At 47.7% G+C, this 17,600-nt stretch overlaps 1 protein-coding gene across 1 annotated transcript; it reads right to left on the minus strand.

Moving 5' to 3' along the window:
* Positions 1 to 60: 60 nt before the first annotated feature.
* AIRE (autoimmune regulator) lies at positions 61 to 17,084 on the minus strand. The gene is made up of 13 exons (XM_050965236.1): positions 16,935 to 17,084; positions 12,814 to 12,988; positions 12,317 to 12,469; positions 11,078 to 11,149; positions 10,052 to 10,165; positions 8,607 to 8,764; positions 7,659 to 7,688; positions 6,880 to 7,004; positions 6,160 to 6,256; positions 2,785 to 2,990; positions 2,242 to 2,338; positions 847 to 915; positions 61 to 235 (listed from the first exon to the last, which is right to left on the minus strand). The coding sequence occupies exons 1-13, from the start codon at positions 17,082 to 17,084 to the stop codon at positions 155 to 157; spliced, it is 1,527 nt and encodes a 508-aa protein (XP_050821193.1). The 3' UTR covers positions 61 to 154.
* Between the last annotated feature and the right edge of the window lie 516 nt (positions 17,085 to 17,600).

Here is a 17,600-nt window from a genome sequence, read left to right on the forward strand (position 1 = left end):
ATGCTTGAAATCTACCTTGTGGATTTATATCCTTCAATGGGAAAATCCTGTATGTCCCAAGATGTCGGCACAAGACATTTAAAGATGATTAGTGTCAAGTCCAATGTATGGAGGGCAGCAAGTTGGCATGACATGTCCACAATTACAACAGGAGCTAAGAGAAAAATCCGTGAGTATCTGAGAGTGGACGAGACATGTTCTGGAATGCCCACTGCAGAATCCCATCAAAGGAGCTCTGGAAGACAAAACAGAGGCAACAAAGGGGTAGTATGTATTTAGGGCATCTCAGGAAAGCAAAGGAAGGGCTTCAGGAGGGCAGTAAGAAGGTTTTCTCCAAGTGAGAGAGGAAGATTAGGAGAACTGGTTCATCTGGCTATATGAGGCACTTGCATGTGCACACCTTTGCTCTCTGTCCCTCGCTTTAATGGTCTCCCATTTCAAACACAGTATACAAAAATAAACCTGCTTTACGCATTATCAGCCTTGTAAATGGGCCTGTTTAGACTCTGACCCTGCCTCAGCCTGTACCCTGGCTCCCCAGGAGCCCTAACCTACACCTTTTGCCAGCAGGGGTTTCTGATGGTGCAACAAGGCTTACAGGGATACTCATTGACACTGGACTGCCCATTCAGTGCAGTCATACCTGGACTGCTGAAGGTGTTGCAGTATTTCTGTACTTGGACCCAGCTGCTTTTAGGCCTGGATTGGGTGAGGGGCCTTTGCAAACAGAGGTGAGTGGAGTGTCTGTGAATTCCAGGACCTGTAGGAACTGCTCTGTTCAGATTGTGGACTATTTTCTTGCATAAAATAAAATCAGAGAGATGAGAAGATGAAATGGTTTATTACCTCACCCAGGAGAGAGTCCAACTCTTCTTTATTCAGGATCGGGTCATTCCCAGCAGATTCTTCCACTGCCTGGAATCAAGAACATGGCCAGACTGCTCAGTTTCCCAACATGAAGATGAAACATTAAACACAATGGGTCTGAGTCTCTACCCAGTAACACTGGTTTATGATGGAGTAATACCATTGTCATTGATGGAGTTGTACCAACATAAGCCTTCTGTAACCAAGAGGAGAATCAATTCCAGTTAAGCTCATCTGTTACTGAGAATTAAAGACACTTGTTGCTCCATGAAGTTTGTTTAGAAGACAGTTGGGAATTGGGAAAAAAGTGCTGCTAAACTCACAAGAACCTAAGCCAGAACAGGGATGTTACACAGATGATTATGCCAGACATGGCCAAACTGTGGTTTGTGAGCCACCTGTGGCTCTTTTACAGGTAAAGTGTGGCTTGCAGAGCCCTTGCCCCCATTTTCTGCCTACCAGACTGGGCAGGGGGAGGAGGAGAGCTCAGGGCTCAGGTGGGGTAGTGAGACTAGTGGTTTCTCTTCTGCAGAGAGGGAGGTTTAAGGGCTTTAGCCCTGTTAGGAGGGATCAGGGCAGAATCCCTATCCTCCAGAAGGCGCCGCCCTTTGAGCCAGATTGTGTGTCTTGTGGCTCTCAAACTTCTGAAGATTATTGGAGGGTCAGTAAATGTGACCACTCCTGGTTATGCTTTCATTATTTGGATTAGCATGGTGGTCCCTTCTGGTCCTGAATGACTAAGGTTCTTGCAGTGAATATTGGCACGGTGACTGGCTATGTCTTCTCTGCAATCATTAGAGTGGTTAGTAGGTGTGGCAATGTCTATGAAGTGATATACTGCGATATGTGCTTCTCTGGTAACATTCTCAAAAGGGCTTCTAAAAGTTTGACCTCCAGTCTATGCCAGGCTGTACTGGGGATTCCCTTAACCAGATGGACTTGGAATGGTGTACTAAGTTCACGGGAACTGTGAATCTTGTTACTCTTTTATGATAAGCATGTTATACTGTAGCCCTACACATGTGTATGGTGCTTTACAGAAGACGTGGATCAGCTAGGAAGGTTGGGCTTGTGATTAAAGCACATGACTGTAAGTCATGTGATCTGGATTCTGTTCCCCCACAGATCCAGGTAGAGCACAACTTCTCTCTGCCTCCATTTCATCATTTGTAAAAGAAACTGGAGCTTTCCTACCTCGCAAGGCTACTATAAGTATACCTGTATTTGTGAAGTGCTTTGAGAGTCCTTGATGGAAGATGATACAGAAGGGCTAAGCATCTGCTGGAAGAGGTTGCTCCCACTGATACGCACTTTGCTAAGTAGCCCTAAAAATGTCATCTAGGACTTCTGCATGCACTGCAGAAAAGTACTGACCTTTGCTGCTCTTAGTGCATGGTTATTTGAGGTCACTGTTCCCTCCAGGCCACTGGTTCCAGAGCTGCCAGAGCAGGACTTGCATAGCAAGATTTCACTGGAACAGAAGATAAAGATTATGGATCCTAGTCAAAGCATCACCCTGCAGACTGAAAAAATTAAGGAGAGCCTTTGTATGTGTTGCTGTTTCGGATCAGAAGAGATAAGTGAGGCAGAGTACTATGAAGGATTTAAGACAGTGCCATCTTTGACAGCAAGCCAGTAGCCTTCAGCCTCTAAAGACTGGCCAGACCCCATAGTGGAATATAGTGTGTGTGCATGGGGTCTGGAACATAAAGCATGAGTGCAAAGTACCAGAGTCATGGGGAGCTACCAGAGATTTGAGAGAATCAAATGTACTTTTGATCTTGAGAAACTGGAGAACAGAGTGTCCAGTGACTGTAACTTATCCCTTGTAAAATAATAGACAAAATACCTGTTTCTGGATTAAATCAGGTACACCCAGGTGGGAGATGGCAATGATTTTGCAGTCGTGCACCTCACCTGAGCCGCTCTGCTTGGGCAGGGAAGTGGCAGTTGGCGTGGAAGGCCTTGAAGCACTGGGCACAGTAGGTCATGTCTCCTCCTCCCCTGCAGACTCCACATTTCTCACCAACTGTCAGTTTCTGTGGAAAGGAAAGGTGGAGAATTTGGATTTTATACTCAGCCCCACTGTGACATTCTATACCTTGGGGGAGCGTCCTGTAACCCCCATATTCCTCATTTTTATATAATTGTGATCTTACTTATAAAGCATGCCTTGTAAGGTATCAGGTTATGATCTGCTGAGTCATTTCTCTATCTATATCTGTATATCATTAATGCGTATGAAGTCATGAGAATTGTGTAGTATAGTTGTCACTAAAACATGCTGTAAATTGGGGAATCAGCCAGACATAGCTCCCCAGAAGCAACAGTAAGGAAAGTAACCAGCACCCAGGCAGGGTTTCAAACAACCCATCAACAACGGAACTACAATTCAATGACTCACCTGCATGAGGCCACACCCGGGGAATTGATCAACCTTGCCGGGAGACTCAGCAATGCTCTCAGACATGCCTAGACTTGTGTTTTCCAGGCACATGGACAGAGGGTATAAAACAGGCAGAGTGGACACATACTGGGCCCTTCTCCTGCCCCCACCCATTCTGCAAGCAACTAAGACACTTGAGATGACAAGACTCCAACAGAGGAGATTGGCCCAGATTTCAGGGGTGAAATCTGTACATTAAGGACTGCAGTATCCAGTGGGGTGAGAAAAACTGCTTGATCTAGTTGTTGCCCAGTCTAATAGGGTTGAGAGTTTAGACTGCATGGTTATTTTATTTCTTTTGGTAACCAGCTCTGACTTTTTGCCTATCACTTAAAACCTATCTTTTATAGTCAATAAATTTGTTTTACTGTTTATCTTTACCAGTGAATTTGTACGAAGTGTGGGGCAAATCTGCTCAGGTTTGACAAAGGCTGGTGTATACCACTGTTGAAGTGGTGAACCAATTAATAAATTTGCACTGCCCATCTTACAAGACAGTATATTCCTGAGGTACAGTGCTGGGAGCTAGGGGGATTTGCCTCTGGTGCTTTTCTCTGTGTGATTCATGAGTGACTCTGGGAGCATTCATGCAATCTAGCTAGGTGAGGGCTCCACATGCTTTTGTGCTGAGTGATCACAGCACCTGGAGGGGTTTGCTGCTTGTCACTAGCAAAGCATTGTGAGAGACAGCCCAGGCTGGAAAGCGTTAAGAGGACACAGCGTTATCACAGTCCCAGGCTATACACTGTGGGGGATCCCATCACACTCATATTCCGGCTCAGTCATGGGGCCTGCTGGGTATATGTGCTCTGATGATCCCTACCAGCCCACCTCCTTTTTAGGTGCAGTGCCTCCTCTGCTGCTGGCCCCTTCTCCTCCCCCTGCCTTCTTTCCCCCACTTTGCAGCAGGCATGGTGCATGCTCTGCTTTACAGGACACACACACTGACCCCACACCTGCTGCTCTGAGCACTGGGGTGGCAACTCCATGGAGTATTTTGGGACACATTTGTACTGCTGGGGATAATAAGCTGCATATGCCTTATAGCCAGCTCAGATATGCTGAACATACTCTCTGAATCTGAACTCTGTGCACACCATGGTTTTAAAGGCCCTGTAGAATAAGGTGGTTGAAAATCACATGGAAAGCAGAGCCACAAACTAGCTGTCTCTCCAGGCCCAGACTTGACAGCAGCTGGAGGGTTGAGGCTGGCATTACCACTGGCATTGGTGAGTGGGAAGGCGCAGGGGGCAGAGGTTGTTTGAAGGTGAATGAGGCATCGGAGCCTGGCGTAGGTTCTTTGATAAGAATCCTCTCTCTGTCTCCAGCTGCCCTCTGTCCATACAGACCCTTCTAGGCACAAACAGAAGTGTCGTTAGTTAGTCCCTCCAGGGGAGGCACCTCAGGCCCCTGCAGGTGGATCTGCTGATGACAGTTCTGTATAGAGGTACTTCAGTCTCCTGGATGGCTATACTGAGTTAGACCAATGGTCCCTCTAGGCCAGTATGCCAGTACCAGAGCTTCAGGAGGAGTGCACAGAACAGGGTATTTGGAGTGATCTACTCCATCTTCTCTTCCTGGTAGTCAGAGGTTCTGGGTTGTCCCAAGCATGGGGTTGGGTCCCTGACCATCTTGGCTAATAGCTATTGATACCTTATCCTCTATAAACTTATCTAATTATTTTTTTGATCCCAGTTACACTTTTGGCCTTCACAACATCCCCTGGCTATGAAGTCCACAGGTTAATTGTGCATTATATGAAAAAGTACTTCCTCTTGTTTGTATTAAACCTGTTAAGCCTATTCATTTCCTCGAGTGATCCCTGGTTTTTGTATTGTGGGAAAGGGTAAATAGAACTTTTCTATTCATTGTTTCCTCACCATTCATGATTTTATAGACCTCTGTCATCCCCCCTTGAACATCTCCTTTCTAAACGGAACAGTCCTAATCTTTAGTCTATCCTTGTATGGAAGCCTTTCCATTCCGTTGATCACTTTTGTGCCCTTCTCTGAACTTTTCCAGTTGCACTATAACATTTTTGAGATGGGGAAACCAGAACTGGAAACAGTAACATGGCATAACATGGATTTATATAATGGCATTATGGTATTTTCTATCCTTTCCTGGTATTTCCTAGCACTCTGTTCACCTTTTTGACTGCTGCTGTGCATTGAGCTGAAGTTTTTAGAGAACTGTGAACAATGACTTTAAGAACTTGATTGAGTAATAACAGCTAATTTAGAACCCGTCATTTTATGTGCAGTTGGGATTATTTTTTTCCAATGTGCATTACTTTGCATTTACCACTGTTGAATTTCATCTGCTATTTTGTTGCCAGTCACCCATTTGTGAAAACTGATAATTTATTTCTACTCTTTGCTTCCTATCTTTTAATCACTTACTGACCCAAAAGAGGACCTTCTCTATTATCCTATAACCACTTTGCTTCCTTAAGAGCTCTTGGTGAGAGACCTTGTCAAAGGCTTTCTGAAAATCCCAAGTACACTGGGCTGACTGGATCACCCTCCTCCATGTGCTTGTTGACACCCTCAAAGAATTCATCCCTACTGAGGGAAGCGAACCATCCCAACAGACTGGGAAAAAACTCTGAGCAAAATCTTGCCCACCCTTTTTTGTAAAAGTAGAAGGGACAGAGGAGGGTGGCCGTAGGGGGGTTCACATGTCACATTACATACAAGGCAGGGTAATCCCAACAGCACCTGGAACATAATCCTGCCATTTTGCCCAATTTCTATCTAGGGCACAGAAGAAGGGCGGTGTGGGGATATCGATAGAGGAGTGGTTGGACGTGGCTAAGTTTGGTGAAGCAAGGCTCCTAGCTATACCTGTGTCTCAGATGGTGGCTCTCTGACCTGCTCCTCTTCTATGTGCTGGTCCTGCTTCACTTTCTCAGTTGAGCAGGAGATGCACCTCCATGTCCCGCTGTCCAAAATCAGATAGTAAAGAAATAGGTAAGCAAATGTTTAGGTGGAACAAAAGAAATGAGAAAGCAAAGCCAACCTGCATTTACTGCAATGGTGCTTTCTTATAGATACAAGGGATTTTTTCTGGAGACTCAACTGATTGGTCACAGTTGTGTAAAGCAACAGTACTAGCTAGTGGCCATTTCTGTGAACAGCAATGAATTACAGTGAAGCTATGCTGATTTACACCTGCTAAGGACCTGGCCCTGCATGTAGGCCCCACAAGTACCCAAGGTCTCTGCCTCTGTAGGAATCACAGAATATCAGGGTTGGAAGGGATCTCAGGAGATCATCTAGTCCAACCCCCTGCTCAAAGCAGGACTAATCCCCAACTAAATCCTATGTTTAGGGAAGAGGGAAGCTTTCCTATATTTAGGACAATAAGTTTTGTTTTTTATTTTAAATGTGGTTAAGAAAATCAGGCAAAATAATGCAAAATTATTTCAGCATTTTTTTAGCCCAGCACTGAGCACTTTGAAAATCCTGCATCTTCCCCCTACCCTTGGACCAGAGTGAGCTGATGGGATGATAGAGCAGTAAATACTCGCTGTGGGGAGTGTGCCTGGGAGTGCTTGTTATTACCTTGGAATTTCTGTCAGTGGGGGCACGAGGCAGGCCAGATGGAAAGCTTTGGGGCAGCCGTCACAGCAGATCAGCTCCCCACCATCCCTGCACACTGCACATTCATCATCGTTCTTCTGACCCAGGGAGGCAAATAGCGCACGATGTAACAGAAAGCAAAAGTACAGAGACTCAAAGCCAACTTCTCCCTCACTATAACTACGGTGATCTGTTACACTAGCGCAGAGCAATCCAGTATACTGCAGGACAAACTGGACTTGGTCTCTTATAAAGGGTCATGTTCCAGCACAGGTGACCAACTGGTGAATCCTTGCTATCAGATGTCACAAAACTAATAACTGGAGCAAAACATTAGTATCCTGGACTTCAGAAAATCTCTCTCCTCCCTACAGGATGACTAAACAGAATACAGAGCTGAGCAACCAAAGGAAGTGAATGCTCAAGGGACAGCATGTAGTACAGCTGGCTGGCAGATGTAGCATTATAACAGAAGCCTGCCTGACTTCTGTAGCCAGGTACTGTCTGGTATTTCAGAGACATTACACCTGGCAGATGCTTCCTTGCTGGGGATCTGGCAAGGAATTAAAGCAGTGAATGCTTCATCCTTAATTCCAAGCTCCAGAATCCCACAAATTCAACAGACACTTGTCTCCATGGGTTATACAACACATCTGACAGCCTGCAGGGAAGCTCTGAACCTCTGAAAATCTTTCCCCATTTTACGCTTTCAACATGTAAGTCTAGTGCCCACACAGAGACCATCAGTTAAGCAGGGAGCTCTTGGGCTGGGCAATGGATGGAAATGGTGGCTGTTTCACTTTGGAATCTTCTGGGGAATTCCAGTTTGCCCGGGGCAGGGGGCTTTTTGCTAGCAAATGTTTGTCCTGACCAAACCCTTGTGTCTCCCCTTTTCTGGTAGCAAGACTGCCAGGCTGAGGAAACCAGAGACTGAGGAAATCAGAGACTTGTCATGTACTAATTCCATGCAGCACCCTGAGGCTCAACAGGAGAATCTCACTCTCACTGAGACAAGGTCGTGCAGCAGAGAGGCACACTGCTATCCACCATGAGAGAATCAATGAAAACAAGATGTGGGCCCTGCACAACATTTGGAAAATTCGCCCTGGAGGAGGAGGGAGTGACACTGAACAGAAGCAGTTTGTCTGCTCCTGGCAGAGGGGAAGAGAAGCTCAGCTCCCCAGTAGGGTTTTTACCTGGTGGAGGGTTTGATCCACGATGTGAACAGGGGTGACATGGAGGCTGCTCTGTGAGTTTATTTTCAGCTCGCCATTCTGCAGAGTGAGATGGACAGGGGGTGAGGCAGGAAATGCTGCTGTGATCAGTCTGGCTGTATAAATGCACATCCCATAGATGCATGTCCTGTCTCAGACAGATGCTAGATCTAGACTCTAGAGCATCCTGTGTTCTCCTGCAATGGAATCTGACTCGTGCCAACTGGCTGGAGAAGCTGTTGTGCTGCGGGAAGCTCTGAAAGCACTTTAGGCCAAGCTGGTTCAGAGAGTAGGGAGAGGTTAGAAAACCACTCACACCTTTCACATTCAGCATGAGGTCTGCCCGACCTGCCCAGGGCCAAGCCAAGCACAAACCTGCTCAATAGTTTATGAAGAAAAAGGACAAAGCTGAGCTGAGCTGTATGGGTGGAACCAGCGCAATGGGTGAAACCCCTTACTGCAAAGAGGACTCAAACAGGAAAAAGATGTAAAAACAACTTGTGTTTGCTGAAAGCATACATATTGGGGCCCTTGAAATCCCTTGGCTCGCACACTGGGCTTCAGGCTTCGGCTTTTGTTCTTTCCCCCAGGTTCCTCAAACTTGCTTGGTGCATAAAACTCGCCTCCAACTTTGACACATTTCTTGGAGCCCCCTGGAAAAGAGGACACTCGCTTATGTAAGTTGTGTGCTGGGAGCACACGCACATGCTGATTGAATGATGCTCGGGTGCAGGGGAAGGTTTCATTGTTAACGTGGTAAGGACGCCGGAGTTCAAGCAGAACAGGTGTAAAAGCATTACATTTTAGAAATGTTTGAAAACCATCTTCTCTGTTTCCCTCCCAGAGCCCAGTTCAGCAGTCAGCACTTCCTCTGAAGCAGTTGATGACACCACGGGCCCCAGAAAATGTCACAGGCAGGAGTTCAGGTCCCTGTTTAGCTGCTAGCGATGGGATGGACTCTTATCACAGAACTTAATCCTGAGCCCAAGGCTTGGCAGGTAAATGAAGGATCTGACCTGCATAGGCTTTGTCAAGAATCATCTACACAATATGTTGACGTCTCAAGGGCCAAATCCTAGTGATAGGGCAGAGAGCACAGCAGGGACAGTGGCTGGTAGCTGTACACCCTGCCAGGTGCATCCTGTTAGTGAGAATCATGGGGCAGGATACCACCTGTCCAGCTGGCCGAGCAAGTAGTGCTGGGTCTTGCTGCCACTTGCTACTTCATGTTGCTGCAAAAATAACTCTTGTGCACCATGGCAGGATGCTATGTACATGGCCACATCACAACAACTACTGTTCACAACTCCACCCTCCTTACGCAGGCAGGGGTAGCCAGAAGGCTGTGTTTGTTTATATTCTGCCAGTGACTTTTAAAAAATTAAAGACTATCTATGCTAGGAGGAGGGGGTCTCCCAGTCCAGGGTTACAGTACTTCTATACTTTCCACCTGAACTGGGAATCCCTTGGGGGTTTCCCCATCCTCCAATATCCCATCTCCTCCCCAATGCTGACCTTATCCATGTGTTTGTTCTTCTTCCCACAGCCATCCACACTTTCCACCCATGTATGCTACTTACAGAGCCCTCTGGCTGGTCTGATTTGCTAACTCACCCCCCCCAGGCCCAGCCTGCCGGCTCCACCATCCACCCTACTAGCCCCTCTGCCAGCAAGCACTGAAATCTTGCCCTACCTATAATTGCCTGGGTGGCTTCTAGCTTCAAGAAGGAGGGTCCTTTCACTCTGATTAATCTGAACTAAATCTGTCCCCTGGAACCAGGCTGTCCTCAGGAAGGGGAAAAACCTGGAATGGAATTGGCCCACATTGTTGTCATGAGCACTGTTCTTGAACTCCCTAGATACTCAGCTGTGTGTCTCATTATAGTCACTAGTGGCCCCAAGTTCATGATTTCCTGTCCCAAGAACATTGGTATATCTACCTGACTCAAACACCTGTTTGATGAGAATTCCTTCTACAGCCCCGCAGCTCACTGGCAGTTCACTGGATGACACAGTAACAGCCCTCTGGACTGAGGCAGCCATACTCTGAATGCCTATGGTTTTAAAACAGTCATTATCAATGAAACATGAGGCCTTTGTACATATATTCTCCCAAGGGATGGGGGAGGACTATGGTTTGAAGTATGTTAAAAACTGGCAAGGCATTAAATACAACCTGATGACCCCAATCGGGGGCTCCCCCAATGCTGATGATTGCATCTCCTTGCAAGGCCCATCCCAATCTCTGCTAGATCACAGCCCCTGGCTGGCCACTTGATCTGGTCCCAGGCCTGGCTGGGCAGTAGAATGCAGACCTCTCTTCCCCACCTGCTGAGATCAGCATCTGGGGAGGTCAGTTTAAATAGGGATTTGATTTCAAATGAAAGGAGATTGGTGGGTTCAGTCTAGTCCCTAGTAAATCATTGGTCATATCACACATTGCAGGGCATGACTGAAAGTCTCTGCACACCAGCCAGGCCCAGCTTTGGAGCAAGATGTGCCCAAGGTGTGTTGGCAGAGCTGTGTAGGGAAGGTCATGCAGTTGATGGGTTTGCTGGGTTTTCTTAATCCATTGCTACTAGTCCTTTAGCTTCACAAACACTAAGAATCCTCCCTTCGCCCACTGAACCCTGATCTTTCCCATCTCCTTATACCAGCATGCTGCAACCTAACCCTTTGAGGTGCCTGTGTGGTGCTGCACGTGTCACCTGGTTCTGGGAGCTGCTGCTTCCCTGAGACATTTTACTTAAGCTAATGTTGTGTATGGGAGATGCCAATCAACTAGCACTCACAGGGGCCATTGCTCTGCAGGGTGATGGATTCTCTTCCCATGCTGAAGGAGGCCCAGTGACATCCAGCTCAGGAATGGTTTTAGCCTGTTCATTGCTGGATGGTGCTAACAACAAAGATTTCTTCAAACAGGGCTGAGAGGAAACTTCACTGACGGGGTAAGACACATCACTCACCATTTCCCAGAGGGAAACGTTGGATCTCCACACCTTCTGGTTTCTTTACAGCTTTTGCCTTTGGCAGGGTCCCTGTGGGATTATAATATGGGTTAGAGACAAGGGTACACATTGGATGTTATTAGAAAGAGCTCTTAATTCGCCTCCTGGTTAGATAATGGAAACCTTACAAGAAACTGGAACAGTAGGCAGGGATGGTGAATGCTCCAACGTGAGCAGCCAGATCTAGGTGCTTAGATTGCACCTGCTGGGGTGTAAGAGAAACTATGTCAGCAGTGAGAACTCCTTATTGAAAGTGGTTACATTCCTTCTTGCACATGCAGTCATGGTGCACATCTCTGGGCACAATGGGCAGCTTTAGAAACTCAGCTGAAGTCCAAAGACCATAGATAAATGATTGCATCTCCCTGCAATGTATGTTATGGATTTATAAGAACTTTAAAGAGATTTGTAGATTCTAAGGCCAGAGGGGACCATTGTGATCATCCAGTCTGACCCCTTGTATAGCACAGGCCAGAGACCTGTCCCCAAATAAATCCTAGAGCTGAGCTTTTTGAAAAATATCCAATGTGACTTTTCTTACATTTTCTCTAACTCTTTATTCTTTTTCCTCTTCTTCCATCTACCACTTTTCCTTCCTTTCTCTCTCCATTCTGTTAGGTTCTCTCCTTTCAGCTCTCTTTTCCTCTCCTCTATTTCCTTTCTTAAAATACTCAATCTTCATTCTTTTCTCCTCTCTTCTTCCTCTCCTTCCATCCCTTCTTCCAGTCATCCTGGTTCTCTGCCATACTTTCCATTTCCTTCTTCATTTCTACATTCTCCATCTCATCCTTCCTTACTCCTCCTGCCGCCCCTCGCCCCAACAACTGGCATCACCCTGCAAGGCCCAGCCAAATCTCTGCCTGATCACAAGCCCCTAACTGGGACTTTGATCTGCCCCCCTGCCTGGCTGGGCAGCAGAATGCAGACCTCTCTTCCCCACTCCATTTAGATAGCTGCAGAGAGGATGGGGATCTACTTGAGGCCTACAAGAAGCCAAGATAGAAGCTGTTGGACCCAAGTGGGAAGTGCTGCTTGAAGGTCCAAAACAGGACAGCTGCTCTTCGTTGCCTATAGAGCCTGGGGGAATTGTGAACGTAAGAAGGGCCTGGTGAGATATTTGCTTGATGGGTTTGGGAGGCTGTGTACCAGCACGGCTCAGGATCCAGCATTGGCCAGGCAGTGAAAGAGGCTCTGTACCAGGATTTGAGTTGCATTTTAGCAAGGGCTGAGCTGCCTGGGGAGAGTCCCGTTCCTCTGGTGCTTTCCTCTTTGGCTGCTGTTTGTGCTGCACCAACATCTTGGGGCTGGGGGGTGGTTTCCTCCCCCGGCGCTGTCTGCTGAGATCCACATCTAGAAAGAATGACAGCAGAGAGATTGGCATCAGGGCGGGGACACTCCAAACTCCCCAGTGCTTTGCTAGGGCTTTAAATGTCTTAAGTTCCCCAGTGATCTGGTGCAAGTTCACCCTTTGGTGCTGATCGTTACCGAGATAATCACTGCTTGCTTCTCCCCTCCCGCCCTGTTCCCTGTGCACTTCATTCCTGGGCCGATGGCTGTCATTGTGCACCTCTCCTGGGGCTGGAACTGGAGTACGAGAGGTGAAGCTCTTGGTTCCTAAAGAGGAGGGACCCTCATGGAGCAGAGGCCTGCTAGGTAGGGAGTTCTCTTCACAGTCTGTCTGAGCACCCTCCTACCTTTGGGAAAGTTGCTCTGAATAGGCTGGAGCTTGGAGTATCTCTCCAGGTTGTAATCCTTGAAGAGGACCCTCCAGAAGTCCTGGATGGAGGATGAATCCCGGTTCAGTAGCCATGTCAGCATGGCATGGAAGGCCTTGTGAGAACCCTCCTGCTCCTTCAAACTCAGTGTTTCCTTCAAGAACAAAAAGAGCAGTGTAAGCAAATGTTCAGTTCTCAAGGGCATCCCTCTTGTTCCCATTCCTCCCTTCCCTCCCTCCCCCCCACAGCTGTGCTGGACCCATGTTGTGTAATGCAAGCTCTGGGCAAAGAGGGAGCCCTGGTTACAGCACCTAGCACCTTCTCCCCCAGTGGTGCCTGGGTGTGCATGAATTGATGCTTTAGTCAGCCATTAAAGGAAAGCATAAAGATCACATGCAATGGGGCGCTGGGGTAGGCCCTGTTGTGTTGTGTTGTGGGGGGCGGGGAGTGAGACCCTAGGATGGACTGAATGAGGCTGAAACCATGTTTGACAAATAGCATAAGATTTGAAATTGTATTGCCTAGAGCTGATGATACAGTCACTTTATCATTGTAGCATAAGAGGTGGGGAGGGGGGTGAGTCATGAAAACAGCAGAGGAAGGGCAGAAAGAAGCCAAGAGTCCATTGTAAATACAAAAGCAAAGGACTTTAATCAAAGAGCCCCTAAAAAGTACATTAAGTTGACTTACAATGTTCCCTTAACAACCATCATATAAAATAGCCACCAGACGTGCAACCAGGTTTCTCTCCAATCTCCTTGATCCAGGTTCTTATAGATTCCAAATAGTGAGTACTAGATAGATAAAGCGAGTTAGGCTTATGTTTGTTTTCTTTATTTGCAAATGTGTATTTGGTTGGAAGGAGTTCAAATTGGTATTTTGCTGAAAAGATTCTAATTTGTACTTGTATACTTAGACTGGGAGGGTATTCCCAGTGTCTATAGCTGAAAGACCCTGTACCTATTCCATCTTAAATTTACAAAGATAATTTTTACTGTTTTTTCTTTCTTTAATTTAAAGCTTTCTTGTTTAAGAACCTAATTGTTTTTTTATTCTGGTGAGACCCCAGGGGACTGGGTCTGGATTCACCAGGGAATTGGTGGGGAGAAAGGAGGGAAGAGACAGAGAGAGAGGCTAATTTCTCTCTGTGTTAGGATTACTGTCTCTCTCAGGGAGAATCTGGGAGGGGAAGAGAGAAGGAGGGGGGAAGGTGCATTTTCCTCTGTTTTAAGATTCAAGGAGTTTGAATCACACAGTGATCTTACAGGGTAACCCAGGGAGGGGAAGCCTGGGAGAGGCAACGGTGGGGGAAAAGGTTTACTTTCCTTGTGTTGAGATCCAGACGGTCTTGGTCTTGGGGGTCCCCGGGCAAGGTTTTGGGGGGACCAGAGTGTACCAGGCACTGGAATTCCGGGTTGGTGGCAGCGCTACAGGTTCTAAGCTGGAATTGAGCTTAGAGGAATTCATGCTGGTACCCCATCTTTTGGACGCTAAGGTTCAGAGTGGGGAATTGTACCATGACACCACCAATTCCTAAAAAATTGGTGTTAAGGGCAAAAGTGCATCTGACCTGCAATCTGACCAGCACTAAATTCTAATAACCGAGACTGAGCCTCTAGCACCAGAGTTCAGCTTTATAATTACTTGGCTCCACCTCTTTTAGTTTCATCCAATCTGCTCCCCCTTCCTTCTCATGCTGTTTCCCCCTTTTATTTGTGTGTATGTGTTCCCACCATGGAAACACTTTTCACCTGATCTATTCCAGCCAAGAGGATGTAGGGGTCCCCCATTAAGAAACCATCCAAAACCAAACAAACCAGAATTACAACAAACACACAGAGTATTTACCGTTCCGCTCCTTGGGGGAGGGGGGACTGCCATGCTGACTTCCTTGCAGTATTGTCAGTTCCGGGTTTACAATGGCTCCAGTAGCCCATGCTCAGAAGGGGCCCCAGCCTGCTCTGCTTGCAGTGCACCCTGAGACCCCACTGGGTCCCCCCGCCCACCACTTGCTTCTCTCGGCCTGCCTGCAGGCTGGTCAAGGGCTCCTCCCAGCTCCCTGGCCCCACCCCCTGCTCCTCTCAGCCCCCTGGCTGGACCCCAGTGCACCTCTTGTTGGTGTCACTAAGCATAACCCTAAGTAACTCGGGAGGGTGGAAGGCCACAAGGGTATGGAGCCTTCCTGGTTTTAGGCCTCAGCAGACAAGAGTCCCTCCATGTTTGAACTTTAATCGACCTAAAAGGCCAGGTGTAACAGCCGTTATCAGTTGCAACAGTTCTAACTGGTCTAAAGCAGAAATAATGAGGCCTGTGCACCTTTAGCAGAAGGACAAGATAACTTGCAGTAGGAAAACTTACTAACGAGCTGCCGCGGCCAAGATTACTTAATGCACCTGTGCTTACATCATTGCTACAGGGGGAGGAAGGAGGAGGGCAGAGGAGAAGAAAGACGAAAGAGAAAAAAAACTTATAAAAAGGGAAAAGCCGCTTGTGTAGGGGTGCTGGATCTGAGGCATGCTAAGTCTCCCAGCACTGCTTTGAGACCTCAAATAAACTTTGCTTGCTTCTCCACCCTGGTGTGTTTATTGGCGCTAAGCACTCCGGGCACAAACCACTGTTGCTTGCCTCCGGCACCCTCTGTGCCTGCAACACTCTGGCTCTGGGCAGTCTCTGCTTCCCACTGCCTGTGGGGCCCCGCCTGTCTCCCTGGAGCTGAGCCGCCTGGGACTGGTGCAGAAGCCTGGCCAGTCTCAGCCAACTGAAGGGGGAGACAGTGTGGGGGGCTTAGTTGGACCCCTCCAGGCAAGTGCATCTTGAGGGAGCCCGGCTGGGCAGGCCCTGACCTGGCTGATCACACCATTCCTGAGGAGCCAGAACGAGGGGTGGGGGTAAGGGGCTGCATGGTATGGCATGGGCCTGCCCCCGGGCAGGCCATTATGCATCTGGCAACTGCCGGTTTGTAAATAGTGCCCTGGCACTGGGCTGAGCGGGGCTTCCCCTGCCATGCCATGCCCCATTGTCTGTGGCTGGCCCCTCGCTCTGGGGACTGACCTCCCCGCGCCATGCTCCATTGCTTCCATGGGGGCCCACAAATATGTTTGATGCCGGGTCCATGAAAGGTTAATCCAGCCCTGATTACACTCCAGACAGAAGGATGTGCTATGTAAGAATAAAAATAGCAGCATTTCAAAGCCCCACCTAATGACTCAAATAGAGTCCAGCAGCCACCTGCAGGAATTATGGCCTCTGCTGATTCAAGAGAAAACTCCTGAAAATACTGCCCCCAGGTAAGACTCAGCAGTCTCCACCCTCTGGGGAGGGCAGCTGAAAAAGGAAGTCCGCTCTGCAGCATGTATCCTTCAGTTGTTCCTCCTTCCCTATTTTAACCTTAAGCATTATATATAACTCACCAGGCAGTTTTACTACAACTACATTTCAAATGTCTCTCCCCACAGGCCCAGCCCTTGGGGTTCCACACTATCTGCACAAGCTTGTGCCAGTACGATCATCCTTGCTGATAGGACTCCCAGCTAGCCGCAGTGGGGAAGGGAATCAGAGTGTCAGATACAAACCCAGGAAATACACCTCATCCCTCAGTGGAATATTTCCAGTTTTTCCAATTCCTTTTCAAGAGTATAAACCTGGAGCTCCAGTCAAGCTTTTCATAAATGCCCAGTGGTTTGGGGTGCGCAGCTTGACACCTGACTTTCAGATGGTGGGTACTCAGGACTTTCTGAAACTCCTGCCCCTTTAAGAGGCACCCATAATCACTAGTTACTTGAAAGTCTTGGTTTATATGCATGTACATGTATATGTACATGTGCACATACAGAGCAGTGCACAATCATTGCCCAGTCCTGAAGGAATGTAGTCATAAGCCCAGTAATTCCCACAGTGAGCTTAAAATATGACACTTTCCTCCACCCGCAAAAGACATTGACAATCCCTTTTACAGCTCCTCACATCTCTGAGACCCATTCTTCCAGATTTACAGGTATCCACATTCAAACTGCTTCTAGGGTTAGAATCCTCACTAGAAAATCGCCTCAGCATTAGACCTGAGGAGGTCACTTAGCATGGAGTGCCAGTGTTCTTCTCACCTTGAACATCTCCTCTGTGACAACATCATGATCAGCAAGTCCATGAAGCAATGGGAAAACGTCGTCCACAGCCATGGAGATCTCTGTGCGGTATAGCTTCAGCAGCTGCCGCAGGTCCCCTTCTCCCAAGGCCCTGTCAGTGCTGGACATCCTGCAAGGGACCCTTATTTGTGGGGGTTTCAGCTGGAGCGGGAGAATCTCCCCTACAATCAACACCACTGGGAGAGACTGGAACTGCAGTAACTGAGGCACCTGGGCTGCCTGTGCTCTTACATCATTCCCTGTGAAGCCTGGTTCTGGGAAAGGCAGGCACTGAAACAGGGAGAAGAATGTGCATCTTACTTAGGACAGGACTTGCTGTGTCAAGACAGGTGCCAAACTTCCCCTTTAATAGAAACCTAGGTGTCTTGTCACCAATAGCCAGCTCAGCTGTCAATCACTGGCTATTGAGCTGAACCCAGGAATCCCATTAAGTTCAGTTATTGCATTCACATTTCTATACTCGTGCTAACGTCACTTTCCATGAATTTCTTCTCCTGGCTCTCCTCTCTGACTGTTCCTCACCTGTCCCTGGCTCAAGACACCACCAGACTGGATGTGCTATTCCTCAAGTGCTGACTCTTTGCTCACGCTGTTCAATAAGGCTGGGTGGTAGGTATTCTCCTC

The sequence above is a fragment of the Gopherus flavomarginatus genome, chromosome 8, assembly GCF_025201925.1.
Source record: "Gopherus flavomarginatus isolate rGopFla2 chromosome 8, rGopFla2.mat.asm, whole genome shotgun sequence".
NCBI lineage: Eukaryota > Metazoa > Chordata > Testudines > Testudinidae > Gopherus > Gopherus flavomarginatus.